Below are 20,415 nucleotides of genomic sequence, written 5' to 3' on the forward strand. Positions count from 1 at the left end.
ACCCTTCTATCAGCGACGCACGAAATCGACAAATATCATCCTTTTTAGAGCAGGAGGAAACGAAAACTTGTGAACATAGCTGTACCTACAACAGTGCATAAGGAATTGGAATTCTGGGAGTTTTTGAAATTCGGAGAAACTCAAGTTGTCGACAGGTATGCCCCCTTGTACGTCAAAGACCGCCTAAAAAACAAACGTCTACAAATGAAGGCAGTATTCGTATGTTCGTTGTAATTGCAGCAGCCTAGCAACATGCATTGCGGTCCGATGGCGAATTACACTCGTGCTAAAAAAAACTATGCCGGTAACTGCCAACGTACTTGGTCGTAGGTGAGGAGAGGAAGGGTTATGTCAAATGTCAACATCAAAGAAATGGCTTCATCTGAGCTGTGCCTATTGTACATAATTCAACCAATCTATGCATTTTGTTTCTTGCTAGCTACTCATGCTTTCACTCCTGCTTCAGAGTAATCATCCCATATTGTACGTCTTAAGATATTGATTTCTATGGCAGTTCGCAATTGCTAGCCACGTCTCACCTCAGTTTGGTGGCCCCGCATCGGCCCACTCGGCCGCTCTAAAATTGACTTACGGAGGAGGATGGTGGCTTTTATTTTAGCTTCTCCGCTGACTGCGGGGAGCGCCGTCGCCGAGGTAGGAGCAATAATTAGCTTAAGTTTGGGACTAATTTCCACGCTTAATTAAGATTTTAATGTTATTTTAATTAATTCATGTTAATCTTTGACGCATTCTCTTTCTATTGATACCATCCACCGGCCTGAGAAGTACTGCCTTGCTGCGTAAGGGCCGATAAAAGATCACGCTTTTAGGGGTATCTCTTCAACATGGGGCAGGAGCAATAAATAGAGCACTCTAATTTTAGCTTATTTCCCTGGTATGTCACCAACTGATTACCCCCACCCTACCAGACACCATTGCATACACAACCGAGCTCACTGAAATGTCATACCTTTCCGTGACTCTTTGGGTATTTCGGGTATTATTATGTAAAAACGTCGGATCACGACACAATTTTACCCTCGAGCCGATCATTTTTTTTTTATCTGCCATAAAACATGTCATACATTGACAGAAATAACTGTTGACTTGTTAGGCAGTTGTTTCTTGAGATCATGGAAGGTCATAAAATTTCAATTCTAGAAGGTACAGCGGGTTCTGATCTGCTACACAATTGTCATTGACCCTTTGAAAGTCTTAAGTCACCCAATGGCCAAGGAAGTTAACCGTCACCCGTATTGGTGTTTTGCCAGCCGCTAATTTATGGGGGGGGGGGGAGAAATTCGTTGGACCCCTCTTTGTCGTTCGGCCCCTGATCAAGCATGAGCTTCGCGGAAAAAACGAGCGTGTTGCCCGTGACGAGAGGAAGCCGATGATACGCGATTTTAACCCGCGCCGGGCCGGTGCTCTGAGATTCCACGCCGGGCCGGGGGGGGGTGTCTGAACACTCCCTTCTAACTCGGCTCCTGGGCCACGTAGCGACACGCAGTAAGCGGCAATCGAAAGAATGTCCAAAATAAGGACGAGAACACTTCGGTCATTTTTGGGGTCAGGTCAAAGGTCAGGTCACCAGAGGTCACCAAAGGTAAAATGTTGACAACATTTTGGAACATTTTGGAAACTGCCAACGGCTATCTCGGGAACCGATAGAGCTACAGCGCCGCGGAAAAGCGCATTCGATAGCCCTTTTACAGGCCTTTCTGAATAATATCTCAGATTTGACCTCAGGTCAACGGTTTAGCCTCCAGAAGGCAAAAACTCCAAAAATAGCCGTTTTTACGAAAAGCGTTTTTTTCGGCGATAACTTTTGACTCAAAAGAGCCATGACATTACTTTTGCCAGCATCGTGTTCCTCTTGTCGAGACGCGTCGAATGAACTATAATTTGACCTTGAAAGGTCAACTTGAAAATTTGACCTCAGGTCAAGGTCATGACCTGACCGGAAAAGGTCATGTCGCATATCAGTCGATCCGCAACGTCGAGCCGAACACATCTAAAGCGTTTTCAGCGCTCTAGCACGCCTCTATCAGAAGTTATTAGCGAAAAACTGTTAGATTCTGTTCGTGACCTGAGATGACCTCGGGGATATAACAAGGGGTCACAGTTGCCATTTTCCGGTTCAGTGTGTCAATTTTACCTACATCTCGATGTTTGAGAGTGTCTAGAATGGCGTTCGTGCAAAACAGACGCTTTTCAATTTTCTCCCATTGACTTATAATGGAGATGCCGCAAAATGGACCTGACCTTAGGTCACCGATATCAAAATTCCCCGAGATATACATTTTATAGATACTGTTGCTCTTATGAATCGCTGAAAGTTTCAAGGCAATCGATCAATCGGTGTAGCTATGACGAACATTCTTATTTTTTCTGAGGTGAGGTCATTTGGCGTGACCTGGTGACCTGACCTAAGGAGACCTGGGTCTGAAATTTTCACAACATGTGCGGAAAAGATGCACAAACAGGTGTGACAAAAACGTTTTGAGATATCTGCGAAAAACCGCAGGGGGGGTGTTCAAACACCCCCCCCCCCCGCCCGGCGCAGGTTAAGGTCCTAGCTAGGTCATTGATTGACCTTCCAGGTCGGCTCAATGACCCAAAAAGTAGGAAAATCGAGACCTGTCAGAACTTCGTAAAGTGAGGATGTTGTGGAGCTTGTCGGGGTACTGATCACGAATTTTATCTAAGTTTTGACCACAGATGTCTTCGTGCATTTAGGCCAGGTCGGGTCAGGTCAGGTCAACCAATAGGCGTCCTGTCGGGTATTTATAGTAGGCATCAACAACCACTGACAGCTTCGTAACATGTTACGAAGCCACCAAAATTACTTGGTATATGTTCAAATGGTTGCGAAATTCTAGCTACAATGTATAAAAATGATAAACCTGTATTGAAAATGTCATCGCGATCGGCCGCTTTTTGCGCGGGTTATTCGCGAAAACCCGAGGAAAAGGGGGTCCCCTATAACTGCAAAGGTTAAAATTGGGTAGCAGCGTCTTCCTATCGTCACGGGTAGCACGTTCATTTTTCTATCGCAAAGCTCCAGTTCAGATTTCAGAGGCCGAGAGGCTGGGGTCCGACCGGCCCCTCCCCGTTTACGTTAGCTGTTATGAAAACGCCAATAGAGGGGCGACGGTTAGCGTTCGATCTTTGAACCCTGAGACCAAACAGGCGTGATGTATGTCCCATCAAGGGAGACATTAATTCTAAGATAAGGCTTTCTCAGAGGCCCCCATTACCCCCCGCCGAGGGGCTCCATTACCCCCAAAGGGGGCATGCCCCACCATTTGCCGACCCCTGCTCTAAGCCATCAGCTGTTGTTGATGCGTCTTCCGTTGACTCATTCAATGCTAGACTCGACAATCATTATTCACTGGGAACACTTCATGCATAGGCGGCGGAACGGGGAGGGCACCGGGGCACCATGCCCCCCTTTGATTTTGGCATTTTAACATAAGCCCTATGGGCGTTGCATGGAAAGAATGGGACCAAAAGTCGGCAGTGCCCCCCTCTTAATTGAAGGTGTTCTGCCGCTACTGACTTCATACACATGACCTGGACCCACCCTTATGACTGAAACACTTAACTCTACCCAACACAAGTCACAAACACTTGACAAGTCCGGATCCTAGAGACCAAGTGGCCTCTCTTAATTGCGTGCTTTATCAGCATAATTAAGTATAAGTAAGTGCTCCATAATTGATTAAGATCAAGATAAGGCAGGGTAAACCCAGGATTTTGGTACATGTGAAGATGAAGTCTAAGTGTTACCTGTGTAGTAGGTAGTGTAGTAGGTAGTTTGTAGACTGACTCAGTGTGCTTTATGTCTGTCTAGTGTCTGATGTGCCCATTATTGTTTTTTCACAACACTGGTGGTGCCCGGTGTGCCCTTCATTGCAATTTTGCAAGGCATGTTCTTACATTTTTCTCCAACCTTTTGCTGCAGGCAAAAATCATTTTCATTTCCATGCAAGTCCCTGGTAGAAGCAAGGCATATTTTGATTTCATCAATTTTCATGATGGTCAATATTCCTGGGCATAGATTTGCACCTCAGTAGGCACCTCATCCCAGTCACCTTCTAGTAAGGCACCTCATAGACTAGACCTAGAGCTAAAATGGTGTGCAAGCTTGACAAATCATTTTATAAACATTACAATATGTGGTTATTGGTGATCACCTGTGACAATTTGACAAAATATCATGTTGTGCTTGCTCTTACCTCATGCTCTTACCTCATTGGGTTCCATCAAGTCTGTAAGTAGGCAGGGAAGGATAGGCTAGAGGATAGACAGAACCCTACACATATAAGACGCGCCAGCCAGAAATTAAGCCGGTCATATGGTAATGTCATGCAAGACTTGACTGGAATCATGCTCCTAACAGGTTACACAGTGCTAACAAGTTTTGCTAGAATCGATAAGAATTTCCGATAAGTATATATAAGATAATACAGTGTACACCTATTTCCATGCTCATAGAGTTCATTCTGTGAAAGTCTACTGCACGTTTGAGCGCTGTGAGATAATACACGGATAATACAGTGAATACCTATTCTATGAACTTATAGAGTTCATTTTGCAAATGAGTGTTTATTGCACGCTTGAACGCTCTGAGATTGGGTGCGCAAACGGCATCCGGCGGTAAAGAGTTCCATAGCGGAATACATCGGACAGAGAAAAATCGCTTCCGGGTATCAGTGACGGTGGAGGGAATATGTATCTTATGACGATGGCCCCTGGTTCTAGAGCATGGAGGTGTGTGAAATAAGTCATTGGGGTGGATGCAGGACTGAGCATTAAATATTTTCCAATACAGGATCAGGTCAGCCCGCAGAAGCCTACCATACACTGAATATAGTTCCAACTTTTTTAGGCGTGTTCCATAGTCAAGGCCCGCCATGCCGTCAATATGTTTTGTCCACCTTCGTTGGACTCCTTCAAGCGCACGAAGATCTTGCACATACCCAGTGTTCCACAAGCATGACGCATATTCAAGAATCGGTCGGATATGAGACAAAAATAGAAAAAGCATAAAGTTAGCGGATCGACAAACTGTGGATTTTAAAAGACTTTCAGCCAGCCCCCCTGCCTTATGGACGGTAGCCTGTATATGATCGTGAAATTTAAGCTTGACATCGACAAGAACACCCAAGTCCTTTGCCTTTACTTCTACTGGTATCCGTTTTCCGTCTAGAAAGTATGAGGGTTGGTCCAGTCCTGCAGAAGATCTAGCAAAACGGAGTGCTACACACTTATCTGCATTAAAGTTAAGACCCCAAGACAAGGCTGTTGCATGAAGAATGTTAATGTCTTCCTGTACGTCTTGGCATGCAAGAACATTTACATCTGATCGACCATTGGAGTCTGTACAAGAATAGATTTTTAAATCGTCGGCAAACAGTTTGTAGTTGCTCTTTAGCTGGGATGCAATGCTGTTAATATAAATAAGAAAAAGGATGGGTCCAAGAACAGATCCCTGTGGGACACCACTCAGCACTGCTTTAGGCTGACTTGATTGGCCCTTGATACACACTCTCATAACTCGATCTTTAAGAAAGGAGGTTATCCACTCTAGTAATCTACTGCGAATCCCAAGGCTGAACAGCTTATCGATAATAAGGTCGTGCACCACCACATCAAACGCTTTGCTAAAATCAAATAGAATCACATCATTAACTGCACCTAAATCAGTCTGTCTTGACACCATGTCATAAACCAGGAGAAGCTGATCAACAGTAGATCTACCTGATCTAAAGCCAAACTGGTGAGGGTTCAGAAGTTCTTGGGATTCGAGGTAGGACATTAATTCTTTGCAAACTATCCTCTCCATTAGCTTGGATGGAACAGACGTAAGGCTTATAGGGCGGTAGTTGAGAGGGTTGTATCTCGCCCCTTTCTTAAATATTGGTACAACCAGAGAGGTTTTCCAGGCAGATGGCAAGGACCCATTCTGGAGGGATCGGTTGAGTATGAGAGTCAGAGGGTATGCTAGGTGAGTGGCACAGTTCTTCAGGAGAAGGGGGTGGATTTCATCAGGCCCCATGGATGAACTGCCATCAAGGTGGAGAAGACCTTGAAGAACTTGGTCTTGAGTCAAGGTGATGTTATCAAGCAATCCATCTGATTGCTGGTGAGGATGTGGATGCCTTGGGACGGACCTACTATACACAGAGGAGAAACAGTCTGCAAATTGGTCTGCCATGGATTTAGGGTCGTCACTGAGTTGGCCCGATTGCAAGGTGAGTGGGCCCACAGTGGGTCGGCCTGTCTTTTTCTTTCGAAGGTAGGAGTGAAGGAGCTTCGGGTGATCCTGGGATCTCAGGATAAGACTTTCTTCATACTGAGCTTGGGCTTTGACTGCATATGTTTTGCACTGCTGGTTAAGATTGGCAAAAGTGGCGTAGCTACTACGGGCCAGTCCAGAGTGGCGGCCAAGCTGCTTCCTAGCCGACTTATACTTAGACCAAGCAAGATGTCTCCGGTTAATAAGGCTAGTAGGAGGTCTGGTAGACCAAGGTGGCGTACAGGTTCTTGGGGGTTTAAGAGGGACACATTCAGTTGTCACCTGCTTGAGGATCATGGAAAATTTATTGTAGGATGCATCAACATCACAGTAAGCCAGTTCGAAGTCCCAGTTGACTTCGCTCAACAGTTGGTTGGCTAATCTAAACTTTCCTTTGTGCCAATCTCTCTGGTTAGGCAACTGAGTTTGTGGCATCGTGTCAGATAAGGCAGCGCTGTCAAATATGTAGTCAAAGGACACTGGGCAATGATCACAGCCTGGTAGAGGAGCCATAACACTGATGGATCCAATCCGATCAGGCTCAGTGGTGAGGACTAAGTCGAGGATATTGCCCGACCTGGGATAGGTTGCTTCGGTAACCCACTGGTGGAGGCCAAGGGAGAGACAAGTGTTGAGGAACATTTGTTCGAGGGGGGGACAGTGGAGAGACAGGCTGGACCAATCAACTGCAGGTAAGTTAAAATCGCCTAACAAGATGACCTCTTTGCCACTACAGAAGTTAAGAATGTACTCATTTAGCACTTGGTTTGATTCCATCGAATTTGATGGGGCTCTGTACACAATTAGTACATAGATATTCAGTAAAGTAATACGAAAGGAAAGAACATTTGCAAGGGGATGAGACACTGTGTCAAAAGTATGTTTATTATGAATATAGCAGCATACCCCATGCTTATATACATGCCCACTTGTATCATGGCGAATGAGTGAGTACTCAGGAAGTTCAACAATGGAACTGAGAAGATGAGGAAGCAGATGGGTCTCTGTAACACAAATAATGTCCCAACTATGCTTTGTGGCATCTTCCCTAAGCAAGTTGAATTTTGAAGGCAACCCATTGATGTTTGTCAACATAAACTTCATAACACTAGTATTTTGAAGGTTGCCAGTACAGTCTGGGATGGGCACTAGTTTCCCTGAGCATCTTGTGGGGGAGCTCCCCCAGAAGCAGAGGGCCGGGGGCCAGTTCTATTCTGGGGACCATCCCCGGCTGGATCCTGGGTCTGTGCAAGCTCCTCCCGCCTGGCCTTCCGACGGGCAAAAAGTTCTGCCCTTTGGGCATATGTGAGATCTCTGGAGATGTAAACGTCATTGTACTCTGTGTTCCGTAAGGTTTTTGCCTTCTCCAGCACAGTCCTGCGGAGTTCATCATCAGTGATTTTTGCTCGGTAGATACCGGTGTGACCTGAGATGGCAGAAATGTCAGAGAGACTGACCTTTCTGCCCATCTGCTGCTCTGTCAGTTGTTCAAACTTTACAGCAAGGTCACTACCAGAGGTTGCCTTTAGCCCTTTGATAATCACAGATTGTTTGCGTTTGTCTCGCTCCTTCATTTCTTTCAGCTCCTCGTGGACAATAGAACGGTAGTTAACAGCAGGCTGTTGCGGTCTGGGTTCTGTGGGTTGGAACGTGGACAGGGGGACCGAGGTGGGGCCCTGGCCAGTGGCTGCGGAGAGTGTCAGTGCCTTCACCTGATCAACCAGGTCTTTCACTGTACTACAGATGCCCTTGATCTGCTGAAAAAGCTGAGAAAGCACCTCACTGGCAGGGAGCTGGTCCACAGATGGTGACCTGCCCCTATTCATTCGACAGGTGGTACAGATAAATGAATAATGGATTGCTTAAATTCCTACCTATTTGTGACAGCTAAAAGTCATGGCCTTCTGTCATTAAAGAATATGATCATAAACACACCATTTCAGCAGGCACAAGCTAGTTTCAAACGCTTATCATTAGCTACTACCCATGGGTGGCTGCAGCAACACTAGACACCAGAGCCATGGCCTTGTCATGGCCCAGATTTGGCCAACACTCTGTCAGACTTTTAACTCTGGCAGTTTTAAATTGACATTGTGAAGAGCATGTCTGTCTGCACCTGAGTGGTGGGCAGTGATTGCCCAGCACCCAGCACTTTGTCTTTGTGGCAGGAATGCTGCTGCTGGTGTGGCTCCTCATGAGTGGCTAACTGACCACACACAGCCACAAGACATCGTCTCCAGATGACAATTTCAGATGCAGGCCAGGCCAGGGTCAGACATGGTGTATGTATAGTCAAGCCAGGTCTGGACTCTGGTCTGTTAGGCACTTCTGCCTAACTCTTCCACTCTCCACTTAGTCATCTACATTGTCTTTCTTCTGTTATATAACTGTCATCCATGAATCAAGTGTCACTGTCATTCAAGCCACCATTTGTTGGTGTTCCACAGGTGTAGCAAAGGCAGGCGCAGAAGCGATTCCAGTGGGCGCCATGTCTACACTAGTCACTAATGTGTCATCAGAATGGACACTACTGAATGTTGAATCATGAAAAATCATGCCACTCTCGAGTATACTTGCCAGAGTTCCAAGGAAAATGCTGCACTGCCAGTGTGCTAACTCTGGTGACCCCAGTTCTGGACATTAAAAAAACAAAAAAACAGATAGGCTCTGACTCTGACAGCAGCTCTGGCAGCTGGCTTCTCAAATCTCAGGTCTCACACGTCCCAATCTTGCCCATCAATTCATCAACCATTCATTCAATAATTGTCATGTCTGCCTGGTGGCTTAGTAGTATGTTGGACCATTGATAGTGAAGGGTAGTCACTTTGAGTCACTCCGGCGCCATACAATAATGAGACTCCTGACAGTTGTGTTCTGTTGTCAGTGTTAGCAGCCGTAGCCTTTGAAGGAGATGGATGGGGCACACTGAACTATTGTTCCTATCTAAATCCTCCCCAGCTCACACCTCACGGTATTTCCCGATCAGACGATAGGGGCCGGAACCTTCGCTCTAGCCTCTACTTAACATAGGCTCTGGCTCATTCGAAGCATTTATTTGAACATTCGAGCTAAATTCATTCGAGAAATCCTCATATGAAAAAATAATACTCATTATTCGGTAAGTCAGTAATGCAACTGAACGATAGAGTCGTCGCGAATCGGAAACTGATTCGTGTAAAATGACCCCCGCTTTGTGCCGCTAAGAGGGAAGACTCGTACACTCATTGTAGCAGCCAGATGTGATTTATGAGACATTACTGTACGACTACTCTCACGGCAGGGATCCTCTTATCCCGCACTGTACGGAGCTGAACGACTCGTCGGAACGTCGAATGGCGCTGGGCAAACAGTCGCTGTCGGCTGGCGCCACGCCATTAAACTCGCTAATTGAGACTCGTCTCAGTGGGATGCTGCCTATTTACGAGCTGTTTTGTGGAAGTCGTCTTTAATGAGTTCGGACAATGCCTGATGAATTAGTGAAGTCGACAACTTTTGGGTGTCAGACACGTGGTTTGGCGTACTATTAGAATCTCTAGTCTAAGGTCAAGCTTCGAGAAGAGGTGAGCGAGCCGCAGCCTTCTATGATTGACAATGCATTCTCCCCATCATACCTACCCGCCCAAGGAGATATTGAACGGCGAATCGGCCCGGGTCCCCGTAAAGCTGTCGCATTTGGTGAGCTCCAAACCTTTCCGATGTCAAGTGCTCTGATGGCTTCAGAGGGAGCGAAATGATCATGCCAACACAAACAATCAATGTGCGTCGCCTCTAAGCCAACTACATGCCAATAATACACCGTATCAACACGCCATAAGTAAACGTTACGCAGGCGACCTCTTCCGCGACCGGCTTTCTGTGATCAACTGTGGATCAGTGGTAGTTGACTGCTGCTTTTGCTTAATATTGGCTCGCATCCAGGCTGTAACACATGGATAACATGGTTCTCTCCTGAATCATTTTGGCTGCTAGATGATTTACTTGAACTCAGCGGCAGTGCCGGACGATTAGAGCGTGGCTTCCAATAACATCGCATATTATCATTAATCATTTATTAGGCCTGTGCCTTGCCTACTTACGATGTACCTAAAAAGTCACGTAATGTGTGGGCTGGTCGTATAAGGAATTTGTTTTGCTTTACACTTCATTACTGGTAGACATCCTGTTTATTTTGAACGGCATTAAATTGGGGTATTAATCTATTGGCTTCGATGTATATTTAGCTTGGAAGATTGCTTGCTTTTTATCGAAGCGTCTATATGATTGTGCTGTTAACGTCGCTCATCATTGAAGTTTGATTGTTTTCTTGTCAATTATCAGATAATGAATAACATTGTGTCCCCCGCCCGTCTTAGCTCGGCTTGGTACCACATCAAATATTTTATTGTTCGTCGAAATATTGACGAGGCTCCCAGCAGTAGAGTCGATTTAGTAGGCAGGAAACCTTCCAAGCTCTGCCGCGTGCACTGCGCTTGTCTGTGCGTCGTGCACGGAGCATCCCTCTCCCTCCCCTCCCCCCCCCCGGAGTGATAATGGCGTGCTTTGTCGACACTCCGAGATCCAAGGTCACTACAATGACAATGACTGGCTGCGCGTATCGGAGCCAGCGAGACGTAAATAGGAGACTGGCCGTCTCCGCGCAAGCTTGCGTTTGGTGGGAAACAGAGGTGCAGAATTTACCGAAGCAAAACCGGCCCCGAGTATTACGTCTATTACTGAATCGGAACTATTGAATAGGTGTGTGGTGTAAATCGACGTGACTATTAAGCATCCAATACCTAGTTCGGGTAACAAATCTAGCGATTTATCTACAAAGTACAATGCATTCCCATCGCCGAGCTTGGACCCAGCCAGGCCTTTCTTGGATCCCACGAGCTCCGTCGGATCTGGACTTGGACCTTTCGGTCGCCAAACTCTTGCATCACCATAGCGAACCCTTTCACTGTTTATAAACATCGTCCCCAATGCCGCTGCGCTGTTTGCCAGCAGTGTGGAGCGGTTTACGCGGTAGTTTTGGTGCGATTCCAGCCACCCCCGACTCTCCCCACCATAGACCGTTTGCCTGTCAGTGTCGGCAGCTGTCATGGCTGGCCGCGTTCTCAGATAGTGACCACATGGCCTCACAAATTCAGTTCACACTGTCGGCTATCGTGAACTAATGTAACACAAGTATTGTCGGATGACGACGTGAATTAAACACAGCGACTATTGCGCTTCCCCGCAGGTGACTGACAGCGCCATCAGAAGCCACGATGAACGTGACCGTTGCGGACGATAGCCCGAACGCGGCTCGGTGGAACGCCAACACCACTGTGGGCGTCAAGGATCTGACGTTCGACAGCAACTTCGCCTTCCTCATCATCTCGCTGCTGGTCGTCGCCGTCTGGGTCATCTACATCACGTTCTACAACTCGCGGCTGTTCGGCCTCATCGTCACCAGCATCGTCAATAGGTTTATCGACCAGAATGCCTACTTCAAAGTCGGTAAGTGCTGTTGGTGCTGGATGAAAGGAAGGCGTGGATGTTGTATGTGGAGTTGCAGCCTGGTTGACATACATGAATACTGGTTCTCACAAATATTTAACCAGCCTCGTGTGATGCTTTTTGCTTAGCGAGTTTGTTTGTCTTGTTTTGTAAACGTAAACATTAGTATGTTGATGTGTGTGTTTTTCTTGTCACTATCATACTGTTTCGGAATATGGATCGGAAAGCTGATAAATCTGTCGCTGGCAGTAAGTGGACACCGGACTGGTGCATATCGCAAAAAAACATTGCTGCATGAACTATTGAAAAACGCTCACCCGTTAAACAATATCAAATCCCTCCCGCTCCCCGATTCTCTTGCTCACAATTCGTTCTGTGCCCACGGCGGCAGGCTCGTTTTCGTTCTCGGTGCTCTCGGGCAAGGTAATGTTCCGCGATCTGGCCTACATCACGACCGACAGCACGGTGCGCGTGCAGGACGGCTTCTTCATCTTCCGCTGGTGGCGCGTCTACGTGCCCAAGGAGGCCTCAGGTTCGTGACGGCGCGGGGAAGGGAAAACTAAGATTATCAATACCACCATTAGTTTGATATGAATATTACGAGTATTGTATGATTGTATGATATGAAAAAAAATCAACACCTAACATTGTATAATTTGTATTTGTTAAAGATTTGCGGCCATAGGAAATCGTTTGATATGCTAGGGATCGATCAATCATATTCCATAGGCAAGTTCGATCGTTCTATTCGCGTTTGGCTCCTCTTTCGTAGTTCTCTTGCATCTTTCCGTTTCGCGTAACATTCATCTGACGCTATTTTCCGCGAATGGGGCTGTACCCTTTTACCCTAATCATGGATCCGTTCCGTGTTGCGTTCGACTGACGCCATCATCCCTCCCGTTCAGATCTCTCCAGCCGTGACACGCGCCTGTTCGTGGTGCTGAACGGTCTGGAGCTGCACCTGTACAACCGCTCCTGGGTGTACTCTCGGCTGGAGCGGCTGTTCGGTCTCGAGCAGCTGCTGCTGGGCCCGGACGGGGACGGCGGTGACCCGGAGGAGCCGCCCGATAAGGGCGGAGGAGGCGCCGGCTCTCCGCCGCCCACAGACGCCGAGGTGGCTGCTCTGGATCCGTACCGCAGCTGGAGAGACCTGGTGCCAGTCATCAAGGCGGATATCTCAACGGTGAGCGATGGACAAGATATGATGAGTGAAGTAGGACGTTTTGATGGATATTTTACATGCATTTTGTATTATGCATAGTTACGCAGTTGCCGCTCAGTGAAGCGCTACAACGGACGTAAATTAGATCAGCAAGCTTCAATATCTCGTGGCTCATAACATGCATATTTTTTCCGTTCCTTCAGTAATTGGCGATTTACAGCCTCTGATCAAAATTTTCATGTGTGTATATTACAGGAAGTGTCAAGACGCGGTCCTGTTTGTAGCATCCCAGAGTAATCGGATTTCTGTCCGTTAGAAATGTCTCGTCATCTACATATGTGTTCGTATGTATGCCACTCACGGACCCGCCCGTCCATTCCCAGGGCCGAGTGGTGTTCGGTAACCGTCTGGTGCCCACCACTCTGATCGTGTCGGTGGAGGAGGCCAAGTGTCTCTACTCGACCAAACCCTCCGCCTCGCAGTACGACCTCTTCATGCACTACGTCAAAATGACGGCCGAAAACTTCAAGGCAAGTGGGATTCCTCTCTGGTCTGGGAACTGCCGATTGTCTGATTCACAACTTGGGTTGAATGTTCTCAGAGCTCATGCTTAGCAAGTCCAATGCAAACGATATTCAGCTCACAGTATGACAGCCCAAACTATTTCTAACATCAATAGTGAATTGAGTTTCCTTTCCCTGCCTGCAATGCACATGTCCCAGTATTTCTCCATGAAGACTTCCCTTCCTGGTCTTGCCCCAACAAATTGTTTTACAGCCGCTCCAACTGGCCTCTAATTAGTATTCCTCACGCCGCTGAAATATTCCGGCCTCGAATGAGCGGAGGCGGGTCCCCGCTGAACTTTCCCCGGGCCCTGGGAGAGGGGGGGAGGGGGAGGATGGAGTGCCAGCGGCGGTCTGGTGCCCCCCGTTCCGCCGGGGGGCCGGTATGTGGATCGATTTCAAAGCCACTCGTCAAACCCGGCTGGTATGCGTCCCAGACCACCTGTGCCCAGACCCTGCCCTGCCGAACGAACGCCGAGCGTCGCCATACAGCTGTGTTTGCGCTATGCTAATTAAATGGTACCGCGGTGTGATTTTGCACATGGTGAGCAGAGTTTGGGCATTATTTGTGAGGCAAGGCGCTCATATGAGCATGCCATGTGAATACTTTTACTGATATTGCGGATTATGTTATGGAAATCTCTTAACGATTAATCATTAAACGCATACGAAGTAAGTCTTTTAGTGGAGCGATGCTATGTTTGGGTCTTCCACCACGTCACTTATTATTTTTTTTTTTTCACTTACCACGCAATGCACACATATTAAGTTAGCACATATGCACACGCCTCCTTTCACCACATCACCGGCTAAACCCGCTCCTACCACCCGCATCGTCCCCGGCCGCTATGTCATGATATCGACCACACCCGCCGAGCCTGGGACGGTGGTCGCCTGCGGCTGTGCTGGCTGTGGTTCGCCCACTCCCAGATTCCATGGGCTCTATGAAACTCAACGGTGTACGATAAAGTTACCGACCGCAAGGCCCCAACTGGCTTCACTGGGACTGTAGAATTAGGGCGTGAATGGTCTTACTATTAAGATACCAGTTAAACTATTCACAATTTTGGTTGTGAATAGTACGGAAAAACATAACGTTGATCCTGCTCTTACTAACCAAATGCCCTAGTTACGGGCCATTTTTTATTTTGGGATTGTCGGGATTATGGGTACGTTATGCTCATGATAGCAGGTGGGTAATATGATACACATTTGCGTCATGTTTGACTTATGATTCAGCTGCTTATTTTCCTTATTGCTCCACCATAACACGATAACTACCCCACATCTGTCACTTTCACTCAGTTGCTGGTCCCATGTATCCGGCCGTACGAATAATTCACCGGTATGGGACGTCTGCCATCCCGATGTTTGTCGGTACCGGAGTGATACGATCGACCCAATGATTGCCTGTTGTTCACCAGCGAGGTATCGAATGGTCGATGGTGGCGGTCTCCAGACTAGGAGAACGATCGGCGGCGGCGATTGTCGGCGTCGTATTGTTACACCGCTGCTTTTAATTGGAAATGATGCTGTTTGGTTAGCGGCGACGTCGCGTTTATTTCGACACAAACTCGAATGATACGCTTCATGTGACTGTCCATGTGAACTGTGAAATTTGTCATGGAGCATTGCTCACTTATTCTTGTTAATGCATGAAGCGTTGTCCATTCCGATGTGAATTCGACCTGTGTTTTATCTATTCAATCTCATTACAACCACTTATCAGTCTAACTCTAGCCTTGCTTTCATCGATCCAACATGACCCTGTCCCGATATAGCGTGACTCCCGTCGGTCTTCCTAACCTTTCTTAGCTTTACTTCCCATCATTTACCGAGCCATGCCATGCACCATATTCACAATATATCTTCCTCGTCCCCATCTGACCCTCATTCTACCTTTCGTAACCCCTTACGACCAGACATAATTCAAAACCGACCTCACCCGACTTTTTAGCCCTCACCATAACCATATTCCTTTTCCCCCTGCAGGTGATCATGGCTCCGTCTCGCAGCTACACGGGCCGTCGGGATGACCCGCCGCGCTACATGGGCGAGGGCTTTGTGGTACTTCAGTCCAATAACGTGGACATTTACGCGTACATGGACGTACCCGGCTGGGTGCCCGATGGCGTGGAGGAGACGGAGACTGAGCGGCTGGCCAACGGTGACCCGTGCGAGTCGCCGCCGCCCGTCTGCGGTATTGAGGTCAAGGTGAGGTCAGAGGTGGACTAGGGATGGGGTCTAATCAGAGGTTGAGGAGATTTGAGCAAGCATCCGAGAACTGTCGCTTAGTCGGGAATTCTAACGATTTATTTCCTGTTCCCTGTTTGCAATCACTCGCACTTTATGTTTCTCCGCGGTACTGACTCTCTCCATTCCCATTCCGTTCTCGCAGTGCGGCCGCGGCACCGACTTCAGCTACGGACCGTGGGCAGACCGGCAGCGGGACTCGCTCTTCCGGTTCTTCTTTCCGACCTCGTACGAGCCGCAGCGGGTGACGCCGCCGGCCAGACCCGGTCAGCGTCGGCTCCACCAGGCGCTCGATGTCCGCGTCAGCACTCTCTTCGACGCCACCATGGATGTGCTGTTCACCAAGAACCAGGTAAGGACACGTGCGCACGATGCCTTGTTGAGTTGTGGGCGAGACGGAGTTAGATGAGACGACGTCCAGAGCATATGTATGTACTGAACATTTAATGACGACGAGCATGGTGTAGAGAATAGTTAGTTTTTAGGTTCCGGCTGATTAGAGCCCTTTTAGCGGGTTCCGGTTGTATCGATCCTGGCTCATGTTTCTGTTGAGTCCAATTAGCGTTGGTGCTTGGGCTGCCAGACATACCGATGAGTATCTGTCTAGTCTGGTATTAATGTTGTCGGCTGCCGTTATGAATACCGAGAATGGGAGGATTCGACTTCGTTTGTGGCGAATAACTGAGGCGTCTTTCCTTGCATCTTATTCAAGCATGGTTGGTGAGAGATTTTGTACGTAGTCTGATCTGACGGCATTACTTTCGCAAACAGCCAGCATATCTGTCAGCCAGTACCCTCTCGCCGGCAGTTCCTTCTGACTTATCCCCACTGACCTAGTTGTCACTGACCTGCCCCCACTGACCTGACCCCACTGACCCGCTCCACTTCTCTTTCTCAGGAGACGAGCGCGATCCACATGAACTTGGGCCCCGGCTCGTACATGGAGATTACCGTGCCGTGGGTGGTGGGCGAGACGGGCTGCTGTAACCGGGTTATCGGACAGCTGCTGCACCTGGACGCCACTACTAGTCTGACGGTAAGGAGACTAGTCAGACTCACAGTCTGACAGCAGACTAACCAGTCTGGTGGTGGGGGAGACGGGCTGCTTTAACCGAGTCATCGGACAGCTGCTGCATCTGGACGCCACTACTAGTCTGACGGTAAAGACGGATTCATCTGACTCACAGTCAGAACAGTAGTCTGACAGCAGACTATCAGTTTGTTGGTGCGAGACTAACTTGTCTGGCTGTGAACAGACTTCTCAGTATGACGGTTAGAGGTCTGACGATGAAAATAGGCTCAGTCGGATAATCAGAACACCAATCATGACCGCAGAATACCGTGAGAACACGAGTCTGGCTGATACAACTCCTGATAAGCAGTCAAAAAAGTCTGCAGAGGATAGCACCACGACTCGGATCGTCAAACCGATTCGGCCGGAAATTGGTTTGATTCGTGTGGCGTCTTCTCACATTTTATTTGTTAGGTTTCAAGTGCTACGGATCCGTCTAAGGGCATTGCAAACTGTGTTTTTCCTTTGCTCAGTTTTGGGTGTAGTAATTTTACGCGTCTGCTCATAAGTGCATATTTAGTCGCGTGTTTGATTCTTTGTTTCTCTTAGTACCGGAATCTGCTGGAATGCGAGAGTCTGGAGTTCAACGTGTCCATGCACTACCCGATCTACTGGAACGAAAAGTGCGACTGGACCTTCTCCTTGACCTTCTGCAAAACTACCGCCTACTTCGTCTACGCTCACAAATACTTCCTTACTGGTGAGTGCACTGAAGAACTGCTAGTATATCGAGCAAAAATGGCAATGTGTTTGAACATTGAGTTTGAACAATGTGTTTAAACACCCGGCCTTAGTAGCCTGTAAGGTGACTTAGAACCAGAACAGCACGAGTCACTCTGATTCTCGGATCCTACCTGACGCCCTTCTCGGCATCATTACAGATCTACTGGACGACTGGTCAAGCTCCCAGCCTCCCGACCTGCTGCGGTTCGCCCCGTGCACCTGGAGCTTCCAGATGTTGTTTAAGGAGTTCGAGCTGATCACGCTCACCAATGCTGGCAACTGGATCGATTGTTCGTCTCAGTCGCCAGAGAACGGTACGGCAATTGGCGGGAAGGGATGGAGGAAGAACGGGAAGGGGGACGGGGAATCGGTAAAGTAAAATGGAAACAAAAGAGGGGTGATGAGGTCGGCTCAGCTGCTGGACCACCTATGAAATGATCAGACAGCTTGAATTCACATGGTTCGACACCAGACGGTGAAGTCTACATTAGAGACACCACCCTAATTCTGCTCGAGAGAAGGCATCTTCCCTTCTGCCCGCTTCTGTGTCAGCGCTTGCAGAGCTGCACTGTTTGACAGTGTTCGCTGACCGTTCCTTCCCGTGTGTGTCTCTCAGCGCACCTGGCCGTATGCGGTGACATGCTGGACTTGGGCTTCGACCTGCCGTTCACCGACTTCCTGCCAGAAACGGTGCCGTTCCTCTTCAGAGTCGAGGTCAGTTTTCACTCGGCTTCGTATACTTCAGTAGCCAAACATGCGGTCCGATGGTTGTGTGTAGCGTGCGGCACCAAACGGAGGATCCTGACGTGTACCCTAACCGTTTTCACGATTTCATTACTTGACTTTGTCTCAGTGGGACGTTTCCTGTGATTTGTATTTACAAATATGTGTAATTGTCTGTAACAGCCGCGTTTTTTTGTAGTATATAGCCGGCCTATCATGCTTGCCTAACCCTTGTTGTTTTCTCGTCGACAGGCGGAGTGTCTGGAGCTGCTCATGTGGCTGCCGGAGGTCCGTGCCAGCCGAGCCGTGCTCCTCTCGCTGGCCTCAAACGGCCTGGTCAGCGGTCGGGACGGCGGTACCTACACGCCGGGCGCGCCGGCCGGTACCGCTGCCACCACCGTCACCAGCGCCTCCACTTCGGCTACCGGGGCGGCGGCGGCGGCGGACGCGGCTGGGACGCCCGGCTCCGCCCCCGGCTCGGACGGAGTTGAACAGACGACGGCCCGCTCAGAGGGGGGCACTGTCCGGTGGAAGAACCTCTGCAAACCCAGGTGAGAGGAGCGCCGGGTGGCACGGCTCTTCCGTATCATGGTGCTGTGGATTGTCGGTACATGCAGTGTCTTCCATCATCTCGTATGTGTGATTTCGGATTAAACGGTGTCACGCCACGGCTTGACTCATCAAGTGCCATGACTCCGCGGTGCAAATGTGTATTTTATCTGTAAATTTCGTGCTCAACCTGGCCAATCATGCATCGCTCTAACAGGCCTCTTTGCTCCCTACTTTCATCTCCATCCTTCAGCTCCGGGTGACTGGAATGCTTGGGGGTCCCCCTCACCCCTGACTAACACCCGCCTCTCTTTCCCCTACAGCTCGGGTTGGGTGGACTGCTGGCGGGTGCCGGTTCTCTCATTACGTATCGGCTACACCTACCACCCAATGCCGCCGTTCGGCCCGTCACCGCAGGCCGACATCCCCACACCGGACAAGGAGGCCATCCTGCTGTCGCCGCTGCGCGCGCCCAAACGGAAAATGTCGCCGCTGGATACCGGAGCGGTATGGAAACTGGGGGCTGGCTCAGGTGGTGGGCGAAATATATCATGAGAAATACATTCACGCTCGTCATGAGTTGTCCGTGGTTGGAGGATTGGGTATTGCTTGAATGCTTGTTTGATTGACCGTCAAAAGTTTCTTATGGATATCTATTGAAGCTGACGACAATCATATTAAGTAAACTGTCAAAGTTAGCTAGAAGACTTGGCACTTCCCAGTTCCCAATTCTTTTCAATGTTCAACCGAACTGTTCGATAGTCTTCCATAGTAGTATGTCGCCCAGTGCCAGCTCTTCAAGCCTGGATCTCTCCCCAGCCACTGTCTGACTCTCCGTGTCTCTCCCGTTCCGGCAGCCGGTTACACGGGACGACTTTTGTCCGGACAGCCTGGCCCCCGACCACATCAGTGTCGACCTGGAACTGGGGCCGTCCGAACTGTTCGTATACGGAGCGCTCGTCGATAACATCATCAACTTCAAGGTGACGTGTTCTGGCGCGGTTTGTTTACCTGGTGCTATTTGTATGCAGAATCACCATGGTGATTACCTGCATATCATAGCGTTTGTGTGGAAGTCTGGTCAGTGAGGATTCTGGATTGCTCCTCTAATTTTGGTGACTTTGTTATAATACTATTTTCCGTTATATTGTCATTGACCGCTCGATATTGAAATATAAGTACATACAAGTCAGAATACGATGCAAGTGTGGTGGGCTGTTCAATCATTCTGGCATGTGCTTTTGTGGCAGCTGATATGCGTATAAACCGTCGAACTTCCAGCCCGTCAATATTCTCTGGCCCTAATTTCATAAGACCCAACTCACCACGTCCTCCCTTTCACCGTCAACAGGACAACATATTCGGCGTGTACGAGGCGTTCACGGACATGGCGTGCTGGCGGGACGGTCCTCCGGCCGGCTCCGGCTCCGGCTCCGCCTCGGGCGAGTCGATGTCTCCGCCGGCCGCCCCCACCGGCTCGCCGCCCGACAAACTGCAGCCCTTCGACCCGCGCAAGTTCCGGCCGTTCAAAGTCACCGTGGCCGTCACCATGCATGATATTAGAGGGCACCTGATGAAGGTGAGACGC

General features: G+C 48.8%; 1 protein-coding gene across 1 annotated transcript in view; it reads left to right on the top strand.

The window, feature by feature from the left end:
- The window catches only part of LOC122387776 (transmembrane protein KIAA1109-like), a 104,633-nt gene that overhangs the window by 2,504 nt on the left and 81,714 nt on the right, over positions 1-20,415 (top strand). The window contains exons 2-15 of the mRNA XM_043378226.1: positions 11,523-11,782; positions 12,174-12,314; positions 12,688-12,965; positions 13,328-13,474; positions 15,500-15,721; positions 15,906-16,112; positions 16,659-16,796; positions 17,382-17,532; positions 17,714-17,869; positions 18,172-18,269; positions 18,531-18,829; positions 19,151-19,334; positions 19,685-19,810; positions 20,179-20,406. Of these exons, the coding sequence (XP_043234161.1) occupies positions 11,551-11,782; positions 12,174-12,314; positions 12,688-12,965; positions 13,328-13,474; positions 15,500-15,721; positions 15,906-16,112; positions 16,659-16,796; positions 17,382-17,532; positions 17,714-17,869; positions 18,172-18,269; positions 18,531-18,829; positions 19,151-19,334; positions 19,685-19,810; positions 20,179-20,406 (2,607 nt within the window). The 5' untranslated portion in view covers positions 11,523-11,550. The remainder of the gene's footprint in view (positions 1-11,522; positions 11,783-12,173; positions 12,315-12,687; positions 12,966-13,327; positions 13,475-15,499; positions 15,722-15,905; positions 16,113-16,658; positions 16,797-17,381; positions 17,533-17,713; positions 17,870-18,171; positions 18,270-18,530; positions 18,830-19,150; positions 19,335-19,684; positions 19,811-20,178; positions 20,407-20,415) is intronic.

Source organism: Amphibalanus amphitrite, unplaced genomic scaffold, assembly GCF_019059575.1.
Source record: "Amphibalanus amphitrite isolate SeventyFive unplaced genomic scaffold, NRLGWU_Aamphi_draft 000298F_arrow, whole genome shotgun sequence".
NCBI lineage: Eukaryota > Metazoa > Arthropoda > Thecostraca > Balanomorpha > Balanidae > Amphibalanus > Amphibalanus amphitrite.